We start from the raw sequence: 19,637 nt of genomic DNA on the forward strand, positions 1-19,637 counted from the left end.
TGTAGTAATGTTTACAAGGTGAATAAAATGTGCGTTTTTTTCGTATAGTTCAATAATTGTCACCCTGCAGATAAATCGGTGGTGAAGCTATATGATGTTTGTGACGGTGATGTCAGTGAAGAAATATTTGTTGGCTGCCAGGCATGCATCTCTGAAAATGTTTAGCTATTTATAAGTCAGATCACCAGTTCAAAATATATGGTTTCAGTTTCTCTATTGAGTGTCACCTGTGGCTGAATTTTTGTGGTTGAACGTGAAGTGTGTGATGTAAGGCAAATAATGTTTTCCTTTACGTTTTGAGACTGATGCCTCAGCTGATAACATTTTATATAATTCACTGTATTTGGACTTTTAAGGTAGGTGTAGAAAGTGCAGCGGATAATGTCAAGTCCAAGGACGTAGTTTGTGAATTTTGTTCTCCATTTTTACCTTCTTTTGCTTGTTTCCCTATCACGTAGTCCTATCTTCTTTCTCTTAAAGTTATCTATTAAAAATATTCTGCGTGTTCTTCTTTCACTAAATTGAGTGAGCTTTCCTCTTTTGAATCATAACAACCTCGACCTTCCTTTAACTCTGATGAATATCGCTTCATTTGTTAGTCCGTCTTTCCAAGCGCTACAAAATACGCATTTCTTTTAATGTATGCTTTGCTTTTTTGTATTAGACACTGAAGAGACGAAAATCATGGGATATCTCCTGATATGGTGACGAACCTCCTTTCGTACGGTGAAGTGCAACAACTCGACATGGAATGGTCTCAATTAGTCGTTGGAAGTCCCCTGCAGAAATATTGAGCCATGCTGCCTCTAGAGCCGACCACAATTGCGGAAGTGTTCCGATGCAGGGTTTTGTGCACGAACTGGCTCTGAGCACTATGGGACTTAACTTCTGAAGTCATCAGTCCCCTAGAACTTAGAACTACTTAAACCTAACTAACCTAAGGACATCACACACATCCATGCCCGAGGCAGAATTCGAACCTGCGACCGTAGCAGCAGCGCGGTTCCGGACTGAAGCGCCCAGAACCGCTTGGTCACACTGGCCGGCTTGCACGAACTAACCTCTGTTTACAACATCATGATGGTCGCATCCGTGTTTGGCGATATCGCGGTGAACGCACATTTGAAGCGTGTATTCGTCATCGCCATACTGGCATATCACCCGGCGTGATGGTATGGGGTGCCACTGATTACACGTCTCGGTCACCTCTTTATTCGCATTGATGGCACTCTGAACAGTGGACGTTACATTTCATTTGTGTTACGACCCGTGGCTCTCCCCTTCATTCGACTCTTGCGAAACCCTACATTTCAGCAGGATAATGCACGACCGCATGTTGCAGGTCCTGTACAGGCCTTTCTGGATACAGAAAATGTTCAACTGCTGCCCTGGCCAGCACATTCTCACCAATTGAAAACGTCTGGTCGATGGTGGCCGAGCAACTGGCTCGTCATAATACGACTGTCACTTCTCTTGATGAACTGTGGTATCGTGTTGAAGCTGTATGGGCAGCTGTACCTGTACACGCCATCCAAGCTCTGTTTGACTCAATGCCCAGGCGTATCAAATCCGTTATTACGACCAGAGGTGGTTGTTCTGGGTACTGATTTCTCAGGATCTATGCACCCAAATTGCATGAAAATGTAATGAAATGGCTCTGAGCACTATGGGACTTAACATCCGAGGTCATCAGTCCCCTAGAACTTAGAACTACTTAAACCTAACTAACCTAAGGGCATCACACAAATCCATGCCCGAGGCAGGATTCGAACCTGCGGCCGTAGCGGTCGCTCGGCTCCAGACTGTAGCACGTAGAACCGCACGGCCACTCCTGCCGGCAGACAGCTTAGATCCATGGCCTCGTGGGGCGTGGGTCGCACTCGAACCCTATCATTAGCTCTTACCAGCTGAAATGGGGACGGTTTTCAAGTCGTCTGTTGTCCGACCGATACGGTCACGAGCCCAGGAGAGGTGATGCAGGCGATGTCGTGCTGATAAGCAAAGACACTCGCGTCGGTCGTCCGATGCCATAGACCATTGACGCCATATTCCACCACACTGTCCTAACGGATACGTTCGTCGTAGCTCCCAGATTGATTTCTGCAGTTATTTCACGTAGTGTTGTTTGTCTGTTGGCACCGACAGCTCTACGCAAACGCCACTGCTCTCTGTCGTTAAGTGAAGGCCGTTATTCGTGGTCAGAGGTAACGCCTGAGATATGGTATACTGGGCACACTCTTGACACTTTGGATCTCGGAATATTCAATACCCTAACGATTTCCGAAATGGAATGTCCCATGCGTCCAGCTCCAGCTATCATTTCGCGTTCGAAGTCTGTTAATCCCCGTCGTGTGGCCATAATCATGTTAGAAACTTTTTCACGCGAATCACCTGAGTAAAAACGATAGCTTCATCAATGCATTGCCCTTTTATACCTTGTTCATGCGATACTACCGCCATTTGTACATGTGCATATCGCTATCCCATGACTTCTGTCACCTCATTGTATTTTTGTATGATTTCTTCTTAAATTTTTGAAGTATTACGGCGTCCGGAAGTTACGTATTTGGCCTAATTTCACTTTGGCTTACACTACTGTGCATTTCTTGACGTATAGCATGACGACATATTCCAACAGTAATGTTTGTTTACATAAATAAACATTACTTGTGTAATGTTTTGTCGCGTTTTTAGTAGTGGCAAAGACGGATTTGAAATACTGTAAGTAATTATATAGCATCTATGAACACCATGACCACAAAATGAAGAATTTAATTACGCTCTTCATTACTGTTGCTAATTTGCTCACTTCACACCTACTGTAATATTATTCCCAGTGCCATATCTCACAATTTCCGAGAAAATACCTGTCCTGTTTCCATAGCGTCGACGTTTTTGAGTCACTCCTATTATTTCAACTTGTTAGTTGTTCCTCCACCGCGCCCCTCTCTCAGCGCAATAACAACAGCTGACCAGCAGCTACTGATAGACTGAACGAGGTCGCGACCGCAGCGCCGCCAAGCGGCCGCGCCATGCACTGCGCTTAGTTGCCAAGGTAATGTGCACGCAGCGCGCAGGCGCAGCAGCAACAGCAGCAGCGACGTCAGTTGAGGGACGGCGGTAGAGGAGAGAGGACGCAGCGCAGATTGTGCCGCGCCGCGACGTAGCTGTAGCTGTAGCTAGCTGAAAGCAAAGGCAGGACTCCGTCGCGCGCTACGTCCAGCTGCAGCCGCCGCCATGCCTTCCGCCGGCGTAGAGTTGCTTGAAGCTAATGGCGCGCCCGCGTCTTCTGCTGGTTTTAACAACAGGCGCAAGTCGTCGGTGAAGGTGACCATCGTTCCGAGCCAGCCCAAGACGCTGACGCACCTTCCCAAGCGGCCTCCCGTCGACATTGGCTTTACGGACCTCAGCTACACCGTCCGCGAAGGCCGTAAAAAGAGTGAGTATCTTGCTTGATGCGTCTGTCTTGAATCCGTAGAACTGCGTATCTCACCTCCAACACTTACGGTTATAAATAGTCACCCAACTTTCTTCAGTTGTTTTATCCATAGTGGCTATTGTTGGCGCCATGTTGGACGTAGATTCGTAAAACATAAACAACAACATCCTCCTTAAGTCACGCACGTGTACAGACTAGAAGTACAGATAATTTACATAGTAAAAAGACTCTGGTTTTTCTTTCCATGTCAACATTTTGTTGTGAGCCATGTACAAATAATGACGGGATGTATTAAACACCAGAAGATGTGTCTTCAGTATTCGAGACGTATTGTGCTTTTTAGTGAGAAACATGACGAACTGTGGGCGAATGTGTTTTTCCTTTATACTATTCAGTTGTTAACTACAATAGATGTATACCAGAAGTTCACTGCCTAAATTGTTTCGAATTCGTATTAGCTGTAGCGGTTTCTGTTTATGTTCTCTGTGCCGATCCGCTGCCGCTAACACTTAAAACCCAACCCAGTAATCTGGATTGGCATTGTCGTACATGAGACGCGTTTCCTCTCGTCTAGGCTCTTCACCTAATTTTATATCCCAAGGTACACCAGAATATGAGTGCTCGAAACTTTATTCAAGGAAATTCACCTACGACTGCTGTGTTGGTGAGAAATGTCTGGTTTTTAGGGGGGTGAGACATGTTCAGTAGGTATTAAGAGCAGATAAGCTATAAGCAATCGTACTTCTCGCAGCGAGATACAGTTCGTGGTTCTATTGTCGAGGGTGCAAACGGAGATATACAGCGATCACACGTGGAATGACCACGAGAATAACCTATCGTCTGACCATGATTTGTTATAACGCTAGAAAGAAAGGAGACGATCAGCCAAGGACTTTGATTTGTGTGTGTTGAAAATCACGATGTACGCCTTGATATCTCGGATGTTGAGCGCAAGAGAGTTAAGAAGTGGCGTTTCGAAAAAATTCAAAATCACAAAATTATTAAGGCTTTCGTGGCCACTTGTTGACAAACTTCCTATTGGCTTCTGTCTGTGATTCTTCCGCCGACGTTCATCTAATGATTTTACTGACGTTTCGACAGCACGAGCGGCTGGCATTGTCAAAGCTTCACCCTCCATTGCCGGCAGTGGAGAGTGAAGCTTTGACAATGCCAGCCACTCGTGCTGTCGAAACGTCAGTAAAATCATTAGATGAACGTCGGCCGAAGAATCACAGACAGAAGCCAATATGAAATTTGTCACATTCGAAACCAATTGAAACTTTTGGATTTTTTAGTCTTTAAAGATGACATTTGTGACAGGCTAACACCAAATGAGTTCTGTCTTTTGTATGGTCCACAAAACTGCCTTCTGCGTAGGCTAACATTATGTCAGACGACAACCTCTTTATTATATGCTATTCAGTTCATAGGCAAATAGCCCTTTGGGATGGGTGGAATTTTTATTTTCGTTGTTATAAGAATACAAATACAAGGACTGCTGTGTGTTATACTATACCTATATTTAATGACAAAGAAAAAGAAGTAAGTGGTAACAGATAGAGCTGCAAAGTAACTTACCTATGGCGGGTGGAACGTGGGTGGTGATGCTAATTGAGTCACGGAAGAGGTCTATCTCTGCGACCCGATACGCTGATAAAATATGACAACCTTGCGGCAGAAGGACAAACAGTGGACACCACAGAGAATGAAGCTTCACCAAGTTAGAGCTTGCCAATCGGACTTAGCGCCCTGCTGCCCATTGTGAGTTGTCGCTTGTCGCCAAATTCTTAGCTATAACGGACATTTTACTGTTGCCGGTTTGCAGAATTATGTATGGGAGGTATGTGGTCTGCGATTTAAATATTGGGATCCTAGTAACAGGAATTGATCAAATTCAAGAGTATTTGAGTACTTCATACATGAATGACATATGGACTCAGTAATAGGCTTTAAAAAGGAGTGGGTAACACTACGAAAGAAATACCATTGTTTTAACGATGTGCTGATGATGTTAGAGACTGAACACTAGCAGTGTCTGGGATGTGACAGTAGTGCCATTTGGAGTGCATTTGTGCTAAGCTAAAGAAACAGCTGAAAACTAAAATGTGGATATGAACCGCACTTGGCCCCGGAAGCTAATCCACACTTAACTCTTTAATATGTCTACCTTGCCAGGAAATAATGCAAAAGGTAACAGACTTTGCATGATATGCAAAAGAAGAAAGATATTAACTAAGTTTGAGAATAAAAGGCTAACCACTGACGACGTGATTGTGGTGACGAAACGTGTTGAGAAGAAACTAAAACGTTATTTTTCAATAAGGCGGACCTGATGGATGGGAAAAGAACACAAGTGTGCCATTTCCGTCGATAGTAACGCTAAAGTGTGATATGAAGTCTTTTTTGCGGCCTACTTGTGGTGAATACTATTGCATTACGTCTATACTCCACAAACCACATTACGGTGTGCAGCGCGGGGTACTTTGAGTAACTGTGCCACTTCCCCAATTTTTGTTCCAGTCACGAATGGTTTGAGGGAAGAATAAACACTGGTATGCCTCTGTGTGACTTCGAATCTCTCTCATTTTAATGTTTTAGCGAAATATACATACGAGGAAACAATGTATTGGTTATCTCTTCTAGGAACCTATGCTCTCGCCACTGTTAACAGTAAAGCAAACCGTGATGCAGAGCGCCTGTCTTGCAGACTCCACCACTGGAGTCTCCTGAGCGTCTCCCAGAAAATGAACTTGTAACAAAACTCTCTGCTCGTCTTTATATCTTCTCTGTTTCCTTCCTCTATCGATCCTATGTGGTATAGATCCCAGACGGACGAACAGTATTCAAGAATAGTTTAAACAAGATTTTGTTAAGTTTCTTCCTCTGTGAGTGGACTACACTTCTTTAGGATTCTTTTTGTGAATCTCAGTCTTGCATCTGCCTTACTTTCATTTAGTTTTATGCGACCATTTCACTTTAAATCGTTCCATACGCATACTCCTAGATATTTTATGGATGTGACTGCTTCCGGCGATCGGTCTGCAATCATAAAATAATGAGCGTTTCTGCCTATGTATGCGCAATACGTTATATTTTTATGTTGAGGGTCAATTGACAATCCCTGCACAAAGCTATGATCATCTGTGGGTCTTCCTGGATATCGCTGCAGTTTTCTTGCGCAGCGGCTTCTCTGTATATAGCAGCACGATCCGCGAAAAGCCTCATGAAACTTCTGACGTTGTCTACTAAGTGATTAAAATATATTGTGAAAAGTACTGGTCCTACAACACTACATTGGGGCTTCCGAAGTTACTTTTATGCCTGAAAATTTCTCTCTGTTGAGAAGGACACGCTGTGTCTTGTTTGCTAGAAACTCTTCACATCCATCTTGGAAAAAGACAGCGAAAGAATTCTTATACCTCAATGACTGTACCAGACTGCCTCAGGTGGCTTGTAGTGAAAACAGAATAGAAACGTCATTTACATAGCCATTTTTCCTGCCTCCATAAGTGAATAGACAGGTATTAAATTCTTGATTTGTGTGGCCATATTGTCAGCAGTTGCTTTACAATTCCTGCGGATATTTTCGTTCTGTCGTTACAACTACAAGAAAATACGTTTTTTTTTCACCAGACGCGTTTCACTTTATTGATGTGCAGCATCATCGGTGGCCTACGTGTAGGCGGGAATCCAAGCAGAAATCGCCGTAAGTAAAAACCGACACATTGTTAAATAATTGCTTTTCTATCTTAAAACAATAAAATTGTAAATATTTTTAATTACAGACCACTGATGGTGCTTTACCTCAATAAAGCGAAAAGCGTATGCTGGAAAAAAACACGCATTTTCTTGTAGTTGTAACGACAGAACGAAAATACCCTCAGGGTTAGGCAGGGGATTGAGCGACTGTGTAGGCCTACCCTCCACATCCCAGTAGCGGCTTGGTGCATCGATTACTACCCGATAAAGCCGAAAAGACGCACCCAAGAAAGTTAATATAAATACAGAATACGACCAAACGCATCCAAGCTCTTCTGGTTACGTAAGAGGGGTTATAAATCGCGATACATGCCCTTGAAAGTGCCATACGAAATTTTTAGCCGTTACGAGATAGAATGACCCCGCTATCGCAGTGAAGAGTGAGGTACGTGCTGGACTACCTGTGTGGCATCGCGAAATAAAGTTCTGAGGCTTCCGGACATATAGCGCACGTATCTACGTTAGTGCTGCGTGATTTTTGTAAGCTCAGCGCAGTATCGTCTGGAATGAGCAAGTTAAATTTGCATGCTAGTCAGAGTTAATAACATTACTATTCTTAGGCGGAGCTCTGCAGCTCACCAAGTGACAGACAGAAAACATGATGCCGCTGCAGAGGTTGGGATTAAATGATAGAAACCCTCTCTCTTAGATACAGATAGCACTGGTTAAATAACCTTTAAATCTGGCGATTGAAGAAGCTAGGAGAAACATGTTATTTGATCTTCATTTTTCTCAAAGCAGTCGTGCTTAAATAGCCGACCGCGGTGGTCTCGCGGTTCTAGGCGCGCAGTCCGGAACCGTGCGACTGCTACGGTCGCAGGTTCGAAACCTGCCTCGCACATTGATGTGTGTGATGTCCTTAGGTTAATTAGGTTTAAGTAGTTCTAAGTTCTAGGGGACTAATGACCACAGCAGTTGAGTCCCATAGTGCTCAGAGCCATTTGAACCATCATGCTTAAATTGGCTGTATGACTCTCCGAAGATACATTATCCGATCAAAAGTCCGCCCTGGTAGCTACGGAGTCAACGTGACTGAATGTCAAACCGAGGGGGCTGGATTAGATTCCCCGATTCTGAGGTTTTCTGCGCACGGGGACTGGGTGTGGTGATGTGCTCATCATCATTCCGTCATCACCGACGCGCAGGTCGCCTGAATGGCGTCAACTAAAAATACTTGCACCTGGCGGCGGCGAGACGCCACGCGACAGAGAGAGAGACTCCTAATCAGAAGCGTCCGGAGTACTGTTAGTGCACATTAATATGGGGGTGGCCACCCTTTGTCTGTTTGACAGCTTGGACTCTGTTGGGGACACTTTCAATGAGATGTCTGTAGCGAAATGACAGTCCTTTCTTCCTCAGGAGGGGAGAGAGTGTGGCAGATATGACATGCGAGTTGGGATGGAAGTCATTAAAGCAAAGACGTTTTTGAAAATGGTTCAAATTGCTCTGAACACTATGGGACTCAACTTCTGAGTTCATCAGTCCCCTAGAACTTAGAACAACTTAAACCTAACTAACCTAAAGACATCACACACATCCATGCCCGAGGCAGGATTCGAACCTGCGACCATAGCGGTCGCGCGGTTCCAGACTGTAGCGCCTACAACCGCTAGACCACAGCGGCCGGCCTGAAACAAGAGAAGGTAGCTATGTTGGACGCTGAAGTCTGGAGCGAAGTCGGTCTTCCAACTCAACCCAAAGGTGTTCCATTGGCGTCATGTCGAGACTTTGGGCACCCAGTCCGTTTCAGGAATGTTATTGTCCTCACAGATGCTCCTTTGTGATAAGATGTACTGTCATGCTAACACAAACAATCACCGAGTACGAATAGTTCCTCAACTGTACTCAGTAAACAGAGCAGTAAAATGTGATAATCAGCCGGCCTCTGTGACCGAGCGGTTCTAGACGCTTCAGTCGGGAACCACGCGACCGCTACGGCGCAGGTTCGAATCCTGTCTCGGGAATGGATGTTTGTGAAGTCCTTAGGTTAGTTAGGATTAAGTAGTTCTAAGTTGTAGGCGACTGATGACCTCAGATGTTAAGTCCCATAGTGCTCAGAGCCATTTCTGAAGAGGAATAAGGGGACCGCACGATGACGATGAGAAACACTTCCACACTGTAACACCAGCTCATCCGCGCTTCACAGTTGGCACTACACATGATGGCAGGTAACGTTTTCCAGAAATTCGCGAAACCGAAACCCTTGCATCGGACTGCCACAGGGTATAGCGAAATTTATCGCGAAATCACACTTCGCCCTTCACGCCACCTCAAGCGTTGCTTAGTAGTGACGGCAGAAACACATGGCTTTGAGGAGTGCTCAACCATTGTACTCCACCCTCTTTAACTACCTAAGAACAGTCTTTATGCTGGCAGCAATACCGGTAGCACCAGGGGCGATTGCTTCCGCCGTGTTCGACGGTCCCTATCCGTCACTACGCGAGGTCTGTCTGATCTTGATTTCGCTGTTGTTGTTCCTTTGAGTTTCCACTTCACAGTAACATCACCAACAGCCGACTTGAGCAGCTTTAGAAGGGTTGAAATATCCTTGATAGATTTGTTACTCAGGTGACCAGTCCACGGTCGAAGATACTGAACTCTCCTGCGGACAGCTTCTGCTGTACTGCTTCTGTACTGACAACGCAGTACTCCCCGCCTTCTTTTATACTGGCCTCTCGTGAGCCCAGCGGTCAATTCCGCATTACATACAGGTATCGGGCTACTTTTGATTAGATACTGTATAATCCCAATTGATCCATTGATGAATAATAATAGCTTTCCTTTCACTGAAACTATAAAGCCATATCGAGTAAGGGGGCGCTTTGGCTAAGATAGTCAGGAGTAGCGGGGCTCGATTCCTCATCAGGCAATCTAGGTTTTTATTTTTCACGCTTACGCTAAACCGCGCAAGGCAAATGCCGGTATGGCTACTTTGGAAAGGGGAAGTTCTTTTCTTATCTGAGCGGCGCACGTGTAAGACAACTATATATATCACGTTCTACGACTTGGGGGCAGTGTGCAAAAGACGCGTCGAACGTGTTTATGTGCTTTTGTGAGTTTCGTGCACTTTCCAGAACAGTCATTTCCTATAGCCTCGTTTTATTTAAAATAGGTTTCGTAATACCTTGAATGGTTATATTTATACAGATCTTCGAACTGAGCAAGGGCGGGGAAGTGGAGCAGCAGTCCCATAAAAGGTTCTTGTCTACTTCGCATGGATGGTCTTTATTTATTGCGTCTTCTCTCACAACCATCTTCACCTACTCTGATAATAATATAAGATGAAATAGACTCATATTTGGGATGCGCCTTTATTAACAGATTGGCAGTTTTTCTCAAGGAAACCAACAGGACTTTGGCATTTGGGCCAGACAATCGCCTTGCAATGCATACATTTTTGGCAGTACTCCAACATCTGTGGAAAACACGAGGTACAAAAACAATTAAGACGCAAAAATCAGTCCGGTGTATCATAGTGTAACTATATTTGCGAAGGAATAGATAAACAGATAACTTGATGACCAGACGGGGCGAAAGTTAAGAAAATACGGTGACACAGTTCTTAGCCTACAGCTCTTCCGCGTACACACGCTAAGCTAGATGACTGTGCATTTACGTGCTGACACGAGACAGCGGCACGTTCGCAGCCGTGCAGGCGAAATGCCCTTTGTGGCCATTTGCGGTGCTCAGTTCAGACATTACTCCTGAGTTCCCTTCTCTCCTCGCCATTTAGGCTTTAGGTGCTTACAGTTTTCTGGAGTAGGAATACACCAGATTAACAATAATATTCTTTGTTCTAAAGTCGTCGGAATTACACGTGTAACATGGTTACGCGTCAGTTAATTGATAGACTTTATCACGCGGAAACAAGCCCTTTGGAACGTAGCTACATATTTTCTGCCATTAGTAGGTTAGACTGTTAGTAATAAAATCGTAGTTTTTTATGACAGTGAATCAGTCTGGCCCATGTCCTTACAGGCAGTCGGAACAGTAGGACACGTGGCGTACTCGAGAGCTTTATGATAAATTTGCAATAGTTTTACTCGCACATCTAATGGCGTTGCCGATATTTAGGGTCCTCCAGGTGACTCCGTTATTTTGCAGCTATTCTGTCTGCGACGTTAGCCTCATTAAATTAAGAGCAGATATCTTTGAGGGAGAAATTATTTCAAAAGGCCTACGGACTACGGGTCACTGAAAACAACATTAAACGGAGCCACAAATGAGAGAAGACTTATATGAAGCTTGGCTTCAATTGCTTTATGATGTGAACGCTGCCTGTTCTTACGGCATGTGCCAGTGTCTGCTTGTGGGGCACGAAGTAACTCGAATTTCAGTCTAGCAGCTTGGTTAGTGCGGAGCTTAGTCGTCGCTCTGTGCGATCTTCGAGCACAGCATAACCCACTTCAGACAAATTCTTCATTATTGGTAGTGATTACGGAGGTTGTGACCCAGACTGAAGAGCGCAAACTTGCGCCATCAGAAGATGCGCCGGCTTTTGCAAGAGCACGCAGGCCGGCGCTACGGCGCGCTCTGTGGCCGAAAGAAGGCGATAACTGCGCAGTCGCGGAGTTTGATCCGGACCTTCCTCCGGCCTGCCTGCCGCTGATAAGGGCCGCGTCCTGCACAGTCTCAGAGCAGAGCCCCTAGCGAATACGCTGCAGTAATTGTGTTTGTAGCAACACGTCTTACTAGGCGACCATGCCAATTTATTATCGCGAATTTCATCCAAATTTATCGTATATGCAGGGCTCGACTAGAAAGGGAAATGGAGCAAATGGGAGCTCCAGGTGACCAAGAGTTTAATAAAAAGAAGTCGGCCAAGTGGGAGTAGGAAATTTGGAAATTTGTGGTAAGGCCTTATGGGACCAAACTGCTGAGGTCACCGGTCCCTAAGGTTACACACTACTTAATCTAACTTTAACTTACGTTAAGGACGACACACGGCCTTGCCCGAGGGAGGACTCGAACCTGCGACTGGGGGAGCCGTGCGGACCGCGACAAGACGCCTCAGACCGCGCGCCGAGTGGCAGTAGAACTCGAGCACTTAGGATTCCGTACAAACTTATACAGGGTGTTACAAAAAGGTACGGCCAAACTTTCAGGAAACATTCCTCACACACAAAGAAAGAAAATATGTTATGTGCACATGTGTCCGAAAACGCTTGATTTCCATTTTAGAGCTCATTTTAGTTTCGTCCACCTACGCTCAATGGAGCACCGTATCATGATTTCATACGGGATATTGTACCTGTGCTGCTAGAACATGTGCCTTTACAAGTACGACAGAACATGTGGTTCATGCACGATGGAGGTCCTGCACATTTTAGTCGAAGTGTTCGTACGCTTCTCAACAACAGATTCGGTGACCGATGGTTTGATAGCGGCGGACCAATTTCATGGCCTCCACGCTCTCCTGACCTCAACCTTTTTGACTTTCATTTAGGGGGGCATTTGAAAGCTCTTGTCTACGCAACCCCGGTACAAAATGTAGAGACTCTTCTTGCTCGAATTGTGGACGGCTGTGATACAATACGCCATTCTCCAGAGCTGCATCAGCGCATCAGGGATTCCATGCGACGGAGGGTGGATGCATGTATCCTCACTAACGGAGGACATTTTGAACATTTCCTGTAACAAAGTGTTTGAAGTCAAGCTGGTACGTTCTGTTGCTGTGTGTTTCCATTCCACGATTAATGTGATTTGAAGTCAAGTAATAAAATGACCTCTAACATGGAAAGTAAGCGTTTCCGGACACATGTCCACATAACATATTTTCTTTCTTTGTGTGTGAGGAATGTTTCCTGAAAGTTTGGCCGTACATTTTGGTAACACCCTGTATATATCATACTGGGAATTGAGAATCTCGACGATTTTTGACTGTTATAGATATCGATACCTGCAACCCAACGGTCCCGGGAAATCTAAGGTAATATCAAAATCTCCACAGTAGTTCCTGAGATTAGCCTTCACAGACACACTGAAAATAGCGGCGGGGTACTTTTAGGTACGTATGTACAGATACTGGTCAGGCTTCGCTTCGCTCTGGAGCTGCAGGGGGAGCTACTTCAATGCTTTTCCCGCCAGATACCGGCCCTTCTCTGGCTGACTAGAGAGCCTGTAAGCTGACCAGCTCGTGGCTGCCACCATTTCCAAAAGACGACACTCCAACCGCCAGTTAAATATGGAACAGATAAGGACGTATATAGGTGTCCCAGAAATGTTGCGACAGGGTTCGAGGGATTGTAGAGGGTGCCCTGGGAACAAATCGACGGTAGGAGCCCGTGTCTGGAAACTTCATCTAACGACACTGCAGAGCGCCAAAGTTATTGGCTCCGGCGCCTGCCACTACGCGAAACCTTCAGCAACAGATGTGACTTTGTACGCTCACGGACCCTGGTCGGAACTTCTCGCAGTGTTTTCTTATTCAGTGAGGGAGAAGATGGACATAGTTGCTGCCTAGTCTAGCTTCGTTGCCTTAGTGTATGACTGTTTCCGTAAAAGGTTCCATCTGCAGTTTATTTTTGTCCTGAGTACTGAAACGCATCGGAGTTTCTAGAGGGTTCCGGAAGAGAAATGACCTGCGGATGGAAACCCGCTTCCGAAATCGTCATCCACCGACGCAGCAGAGCACCACCTTCATAGGAGACAAGACCTTTCTAAGCAGCAGCTAGCTCCATCTTCTCCACTGGCGGTCGTGGCAATCAGTCGCGACCACTGAATAACGAACAACATTGCGAGGCGTACCGCCTACGACCAGCGTACAAAATCACGTTTCCTGCCGTGTGGGGGGCCTAGTAGCACCAAACGGCGCCTGTAACTTCGACGCTCTGTAGCGTCGGTGGATGAAGTTACCACACACGGGTTCCTATTCTCGGTTTGTTCCTCAAGACACCTCGAAGTTTGTCGCAACGTTTCTGGGTCACTGTGGATATTACAGACTTAATTACCGTAAAGAGTAAATTATATACACAAACCGTGCTTGTCAATCAGTGTATCTATTCATCTACATCTACATCATACTCCGCAAGCCACATAATGGTGTGGGGCGGTGGGTACTTTCGGTACCCCTATCTCCAACCCTGTTCCACTTGCGACTAGTGCGCGGGAAGAATGATTGCGCGTGACCCTCTGTATTGGCTCTAATTTCTAGAATTTTCTCCACGTTGTCAAAGAGCGAGATGTATGTTGGAGGAAACAGTATGCTGTCCCACTCCTCCTGAAAAGTGCTGTCCTCAAATTTCAATAGTAAATCTCTCCGTCATGCACAACGCCGCTCTTGTAACGTCTGCCAGTGGAGTTCGTGTAGCATCTCCGTAACACTCTCTCGCCAGCTAAACGATCCCGTGTCGAAACGCGTCTGTCTTCGTTGGATCTTCTCCATCTCTTCTATTAATCCAACCGTATAAAGGGCCCTGACTGATGAACAATACTCAAGTGTCGGCCGAACAAGCGGCTTGTGAACCACTTCTTTTATGGATGTATTATAGTTCCGTATGATTCTTCCTATGAATTTCAGTCTCGCAGCTATCTTTTCCTGCTGTTCGTTAAGGTCGATCCGGATTGTTACTCCTGGGCATTTTACGGTAGTTACTGTTTCCAGCGATTTGCCACCTCGCGGTCCGTCCAATATTCGAGATTTTCCACAAATTAGCCATGTGGTAGGTGCGAAATGCAATAATGTCTCTGTCAACGAAACTTTCGAGTCCACCAACATTGGGTACTCCAGAACCTCCACGGACAATGGCAACAGTAAACCATCCGTTACCATGATCAAAGGAAACATTAATATCTAAACTAAAATTAAGTCGGCACCCACAGAAAACAGAAGGTCCGTCCAGCAAGGCTTGGGCAGCGACAGACTTGACTGGTATACGATTCTTCTTGTCTCCAGATGTTGTAGCAAACTCAATGTTCTCGATGGTTTTGTACACTATTTTTTTCTCTGCTATTATTTTCGCGTAAGACAACCGTGATAACTTGAAAGCAAGAACCCCCTGTCTCTCGTGAATGATTAAGAGAGTTTGAAGAGCTGTCTATGCGTGTGCATGAAATGCTTGTGAACAGCTCTTACTCTGCATGAGGCTATCTGAGGTGGATCGCTGACACGCCTGCCACTGTTCTGAAGCGGTGAGAAGCGCACTGAGTTAATTATTGATACAGGCGAATGGAGAAACTCGCGTGGAAAATTCTGATGTTTGTGTCGCTGGCACAAGGCCATCAGCGGTGGAGAGCTTTTGTCGTTTCAGCGTTCTGCAGCACGGATGTTGTCGTCTTTCTGTTCTCTAACTGTTCCGATATCGTCCTTCTAAAAACTTATACGCTTTTTTGTGAATGAGAGCTATGCGGTTGATCCTGTAGCTTCGCTTCTCTGGAATTGTAGCAACAGGAGAAGAAATGGCACTCGTAACAGATCAGAAAATCTGGTGCGCGAGTACTAGAAGGCTTACATTCCGGACTGAAAAACAAATGCTTTAGGATGGTCGTTGCAGTTAATACAGTTTCGATTAAATGTCTTACCAAAATACCAACTTGTCCTCTACGATCCGATAGTATTCAATTACTGAAAATATATTCCAATTAAAATGTAGAACTATTAATTAATTAGTATATTTATGTGTGCGTTTCGAAACTGACCGGGTTAGTTTGAATAACAAAAAAATTACTTAAGCGTGATTATGTTGCCAGTGAGCAGCAGCGGTTTTGATTTTAATTTTTTTCTAGCTGTTGACGAGCTTGTCGCCTCTTACCGTGATATAATCTGGTTGTTTGCGTCTGGCGTTTAATGTTCAAAGCTGCAACGTTTTCGTGACAAGTATTGTCTGCTAGCAGTCAGCAAAGTGCTCCTTTATCCGCGGCGATAGAAAATTTATTTAGAGTCTATAAGTCGATTAAGTGTCTATAAAAAATCACACACAAAAAATTGTAAGTCATGTATGGTATAAATCTCTCTCTGCCTAAGCATGTGAAATCTGTGTTCTTGTTAGGTCCGGGAAAGAATTTTAAACTTATCGCGTCATATCTCGATCACTACTGAATTCACTGAAATTTTTTTTGTTGGTAATTAAAATACCTCGGTCGGGAACGGATATTTCCAAAGTTACATATCACTTTTTTTTGCAATATTGTCAATATTGAACTCGTAATAAGCATGAAGTTTGAAGATTCCTAGTTAAGATCTCAAGTACACGTACATGTACATTAAATATTTTCGAAAATATAAAAAATAAAAATTAACGCTATATAATTTAGAATGTGATTGTGTGTAACAACCATAAAACAAAGGGTGTAAATTTTTCTTTATTTGTTTTATCACCGAACTTAAGAGCTTAAGTAGGACTACAAGTTTCTGCAAAAAACTGAAGTGGCCAGGTCGTTCAGACTCCGGTTTAAACTATAGAACTCCCTACGGTGCGCTGGGTCGACTCCGATAGGATCATAGAATGAAGTGGTTCAGACACTAGATTGGCGTTTGGAAGGAACGAGATTCAAACCCTCTTCTGGTCATTCTTAAGTGGGTTTTCAGTGATTTCCTTAAATAGATAAAGGCAAGTGCCGGAATTGTTCCTTTCAAAAGGACGCAAAAGAGTTCCTTCATATCCTTCCGCTATTCGAGCTTGTGCTCAAGCTTCCGTCTGATGGGAAGTTGTGCAGTTAGTATTCCATTCTTCCTTTTCTCAATAGAATCAAGACTGCTCTTCAAACCATTTATCATCTGGGTGACAGCTTTTCTTACCTCCATTGTTATTTAGCACTGGACTATAATCACTTGTTTGTGACAGTTCTCGTATCAGTAACAGCTGCGTAATTGGAGAAGTATTGGTGACTGCACATCGTGACTGTACATCATATCATACTTTACTTGTCCGATTTGTCATTTGATTGTGGATGATGCACACTTTAGCTCCCACAGAATGCTATAAATAACGGCACTGCGTTGAACACTTATCGGACTGCGAGCAAAGTTCAAAGAGGGTAGACAAAGGCCTTGCACACGTCAGCTTTTGCAGCCGCGTGCGTGAAAAACTCCTCCATCGCTTCTCATAAAAATGTGAAACAATCCCTGAAGTTTCTGAGACCCTGTCTATCACTGTCTTCAAGTTCTTTCACCATGTTGTTGTTGTTGTTGTCTTCAGTCCTGAGACTGGTTTGATGCAGCTCTCCATGCTACTCTATCCTGTGCAAGCTGCTTCATCTCCCAGTACCTACTGCAACCTACATCCTTCTGAATCAGCTTAGTGTACTTATCTCTCGGTCTCCCTCTACGATTTTTACCCTCCACGCTGTCCTCCAATGCTAAATTTGTGATCTCTTGGTGCCTCAGAACATGTCCTACCAACCGATCCCTTCGTCTAGTCAAGTTGTGCCACAAACTTCTCTTCTCCCCAATCCTATTCAATACTTCCTCATTAGTTACGTGATCTATCCACCTTATCTTCAGTATTCTTCTGTAGCACCACATTTCGAAAGCTTCTATTCTCTTCTTGTCCAAACTAGTTATTGTCCATGTTTCACTTCCATACATGGCTACACTCCAAACAAATACTTTCAGAAACGACTTCCTGATACATAAATCTATATTCGATGTTAACAAATTTCTCTTCTTCAGAAACGCTTTCCTTGCCATCGCCAGTCTACATTTTATAGCCGGCCGCGGTGGTCTCGCGGTTCTAGGCGCGCAGTCCGGAACCGTGCGACTGCTACGGTCGCAGGTTCGAATCCTGCCTCGGGCATGGATGTGTGTGATGTCCTTAGGTTAGTTAGGTTTAAGTAGTTCTAAGTTCTAGGGGACTGATGACCACAGCAGTTGAGTCCCATAGTGCTCAGAGCCATTTGAACCATACATTTTATATCCTCTCTATTTCGACCATCATCAGTTATTTTACTTCCTAAATAGCAAAACTCCTTTACTACTTTAAGTGTCTCATTTCCTAATCTAATTCCCTCCGCATCACCCGATTTAATTTGACTACATTCCATTATCCTCGTTTTGCTTTTGTTGATGTTCATCTTGTATCCTCCTTTCAAGACACTGTCCATTCCGTTCAACTGCTCTTCCAAGTCTTTTGCCGTCTCTGACAGAATTACAATGTCATCGGCGAACCTCAAAGTTTTTACTTCTTCTCCATGAATTTTAATACCTACTCCAAATTTTTCTTTTGTTTCCTTTACTGCTTGCTCAATATACAGATTGAATAACCACTGCTTCCCTTTCATGCCCCTCGACTTTTATGACTGCCATCTGGTTTCTGTACAAATTGTAAATAGCCTTTCGCTCCCTGTATTTTACCCCTGCCACCTTTAGAATTTGAAAAAGAGTATTCCAGTCAACATTGTCAAAAGCTTTCTCTAGTCTACAAATGCTAGAAACGTAGGTTTGCCTTTTCTTAATCTTTCTTCTAAGATAAGTCGTAAGGTCAGTATTGCCTCACGTGTTCCAACATTTCGACGGAATCCAAACTGATCCTCCCCGAGGTCCGCATCTACCAGTTTTTCCATTCGTCTGTAAAGAATTCGCGTTAGTATTTTGCAGCTGTGAGTTATTAAACTGGTAGTTCGGTAATTTTCACATCTGTCAACACCTGCTTTCTTTGGGATTGGAATTATTATATTCTTCTTGAAGTCTGAGGGTATTTCGCCTGTCTCATACATCTTGCTCACCAGCTGGTAGAGTTTTGTCATGACTGGCTCTCCCAAGGCCGTCAGTAGTTCTAATGGAATGTTGTCTACTCCGGGAGCCTTGTTTCGACTCAGGTCTTTCAGTGCTCTGTCAAACTCTTCACGCAGTATCGTATCTCCCATTTCGTCTTCATCTACATCCTCTTCCATTTCCATAATATTGTCCTCAAGTACATCACCCTTGTATAAACCTTCTATATACTCCTTCCACCTTTCTGCCTTCCCTTCTTTGCTTAGAACTGGGTTGCCATCTGAGCTCTTGATATTCATACACGTGGTTCTCTTCTCTCCAAAGGTCTCTTTAATTTTCCTGTAGGCAGTATCTATCTTACCCCTAGTGAGATAAGCTTCTACATCCTTACATTTGTCCTCTAGCCATCCCTGTTTAGCCATTTTGCACTTCCTGTCGATCTCATTTTTGAGACGTCTGTATTCCTTTTTGCCTGAATCATTTACTGCATTTTTATATTTTCTCCTTTCATCAATTAAATTCAATATTTCTTCTGTTACCCAAGGATTTCTAGCAGCCCTCGTCTTTGTACCTACTTTATCCTCTGCTGCCTTCACTACTACATCCCTCAGAGCTACCCATTCTTCTTCTACGGTATTTCTTTCCCCTATTCCTGTCAATTGTCCCCTTATGCTCTCCCTGAAACTCTGTACAACCTCTGGTTCTTTCAGTTTATCCAGGTCCCATCTCCTTAATTTCCCACATTTTTGCAGTTTCTTCAGTTTTAATCTACAGGTCATAACCAATAGA

The 19,637-nt window shown here is 44.3% G+C and overlaps 1 protein-coding gene across 4 annotated transcripts in view; it reads left to right on the forward strand.

The window, feature by feature from the left end:
* The window catches only part of LOC126279061 (ATP-binding cassette subfamily G member 4-like), a 305,163-nt gene that overhangs the window by 164,529 nt on the left and 120,997 nt on the right, over window positions 1-19,637 (forward strand). For 2 of the 4 annotated variants that reach the window (XM_049979495.1, XM_049979494.1), the window contains one exon: window positions 3,309-3,439. In XM_049979495.1, the coding sequence (XP_049835452.1) occupies window positions 3,309-3,439 (131 nt within the window). Of the gene's footprint in view, window positions 1-3,019; window positions 3,440-19,637 lie in introns of those variants that run through there. The other 2 variants (XM_049979493.1, XM_049979492.1) reach the window with 2 other exon arrangements.

The sequence above is a fragment of the Schistocerca gregaria genome, chromosome 6 (assembly GCF_023897955.1).
Source record: "Schistocerca gregaria isolate iqSchGreg1 chromosome 6, iqSchGreg1.2, whole genome shotgun sequence".
In the NCBI taxonomy this organism is placed as follows: domain Eukaryota; kingdom Metazoa; phylum Arthropoda; class Insecta; order Orthoptera; family Acrididae; genus Schistocerca; species Schistocerca gregaria.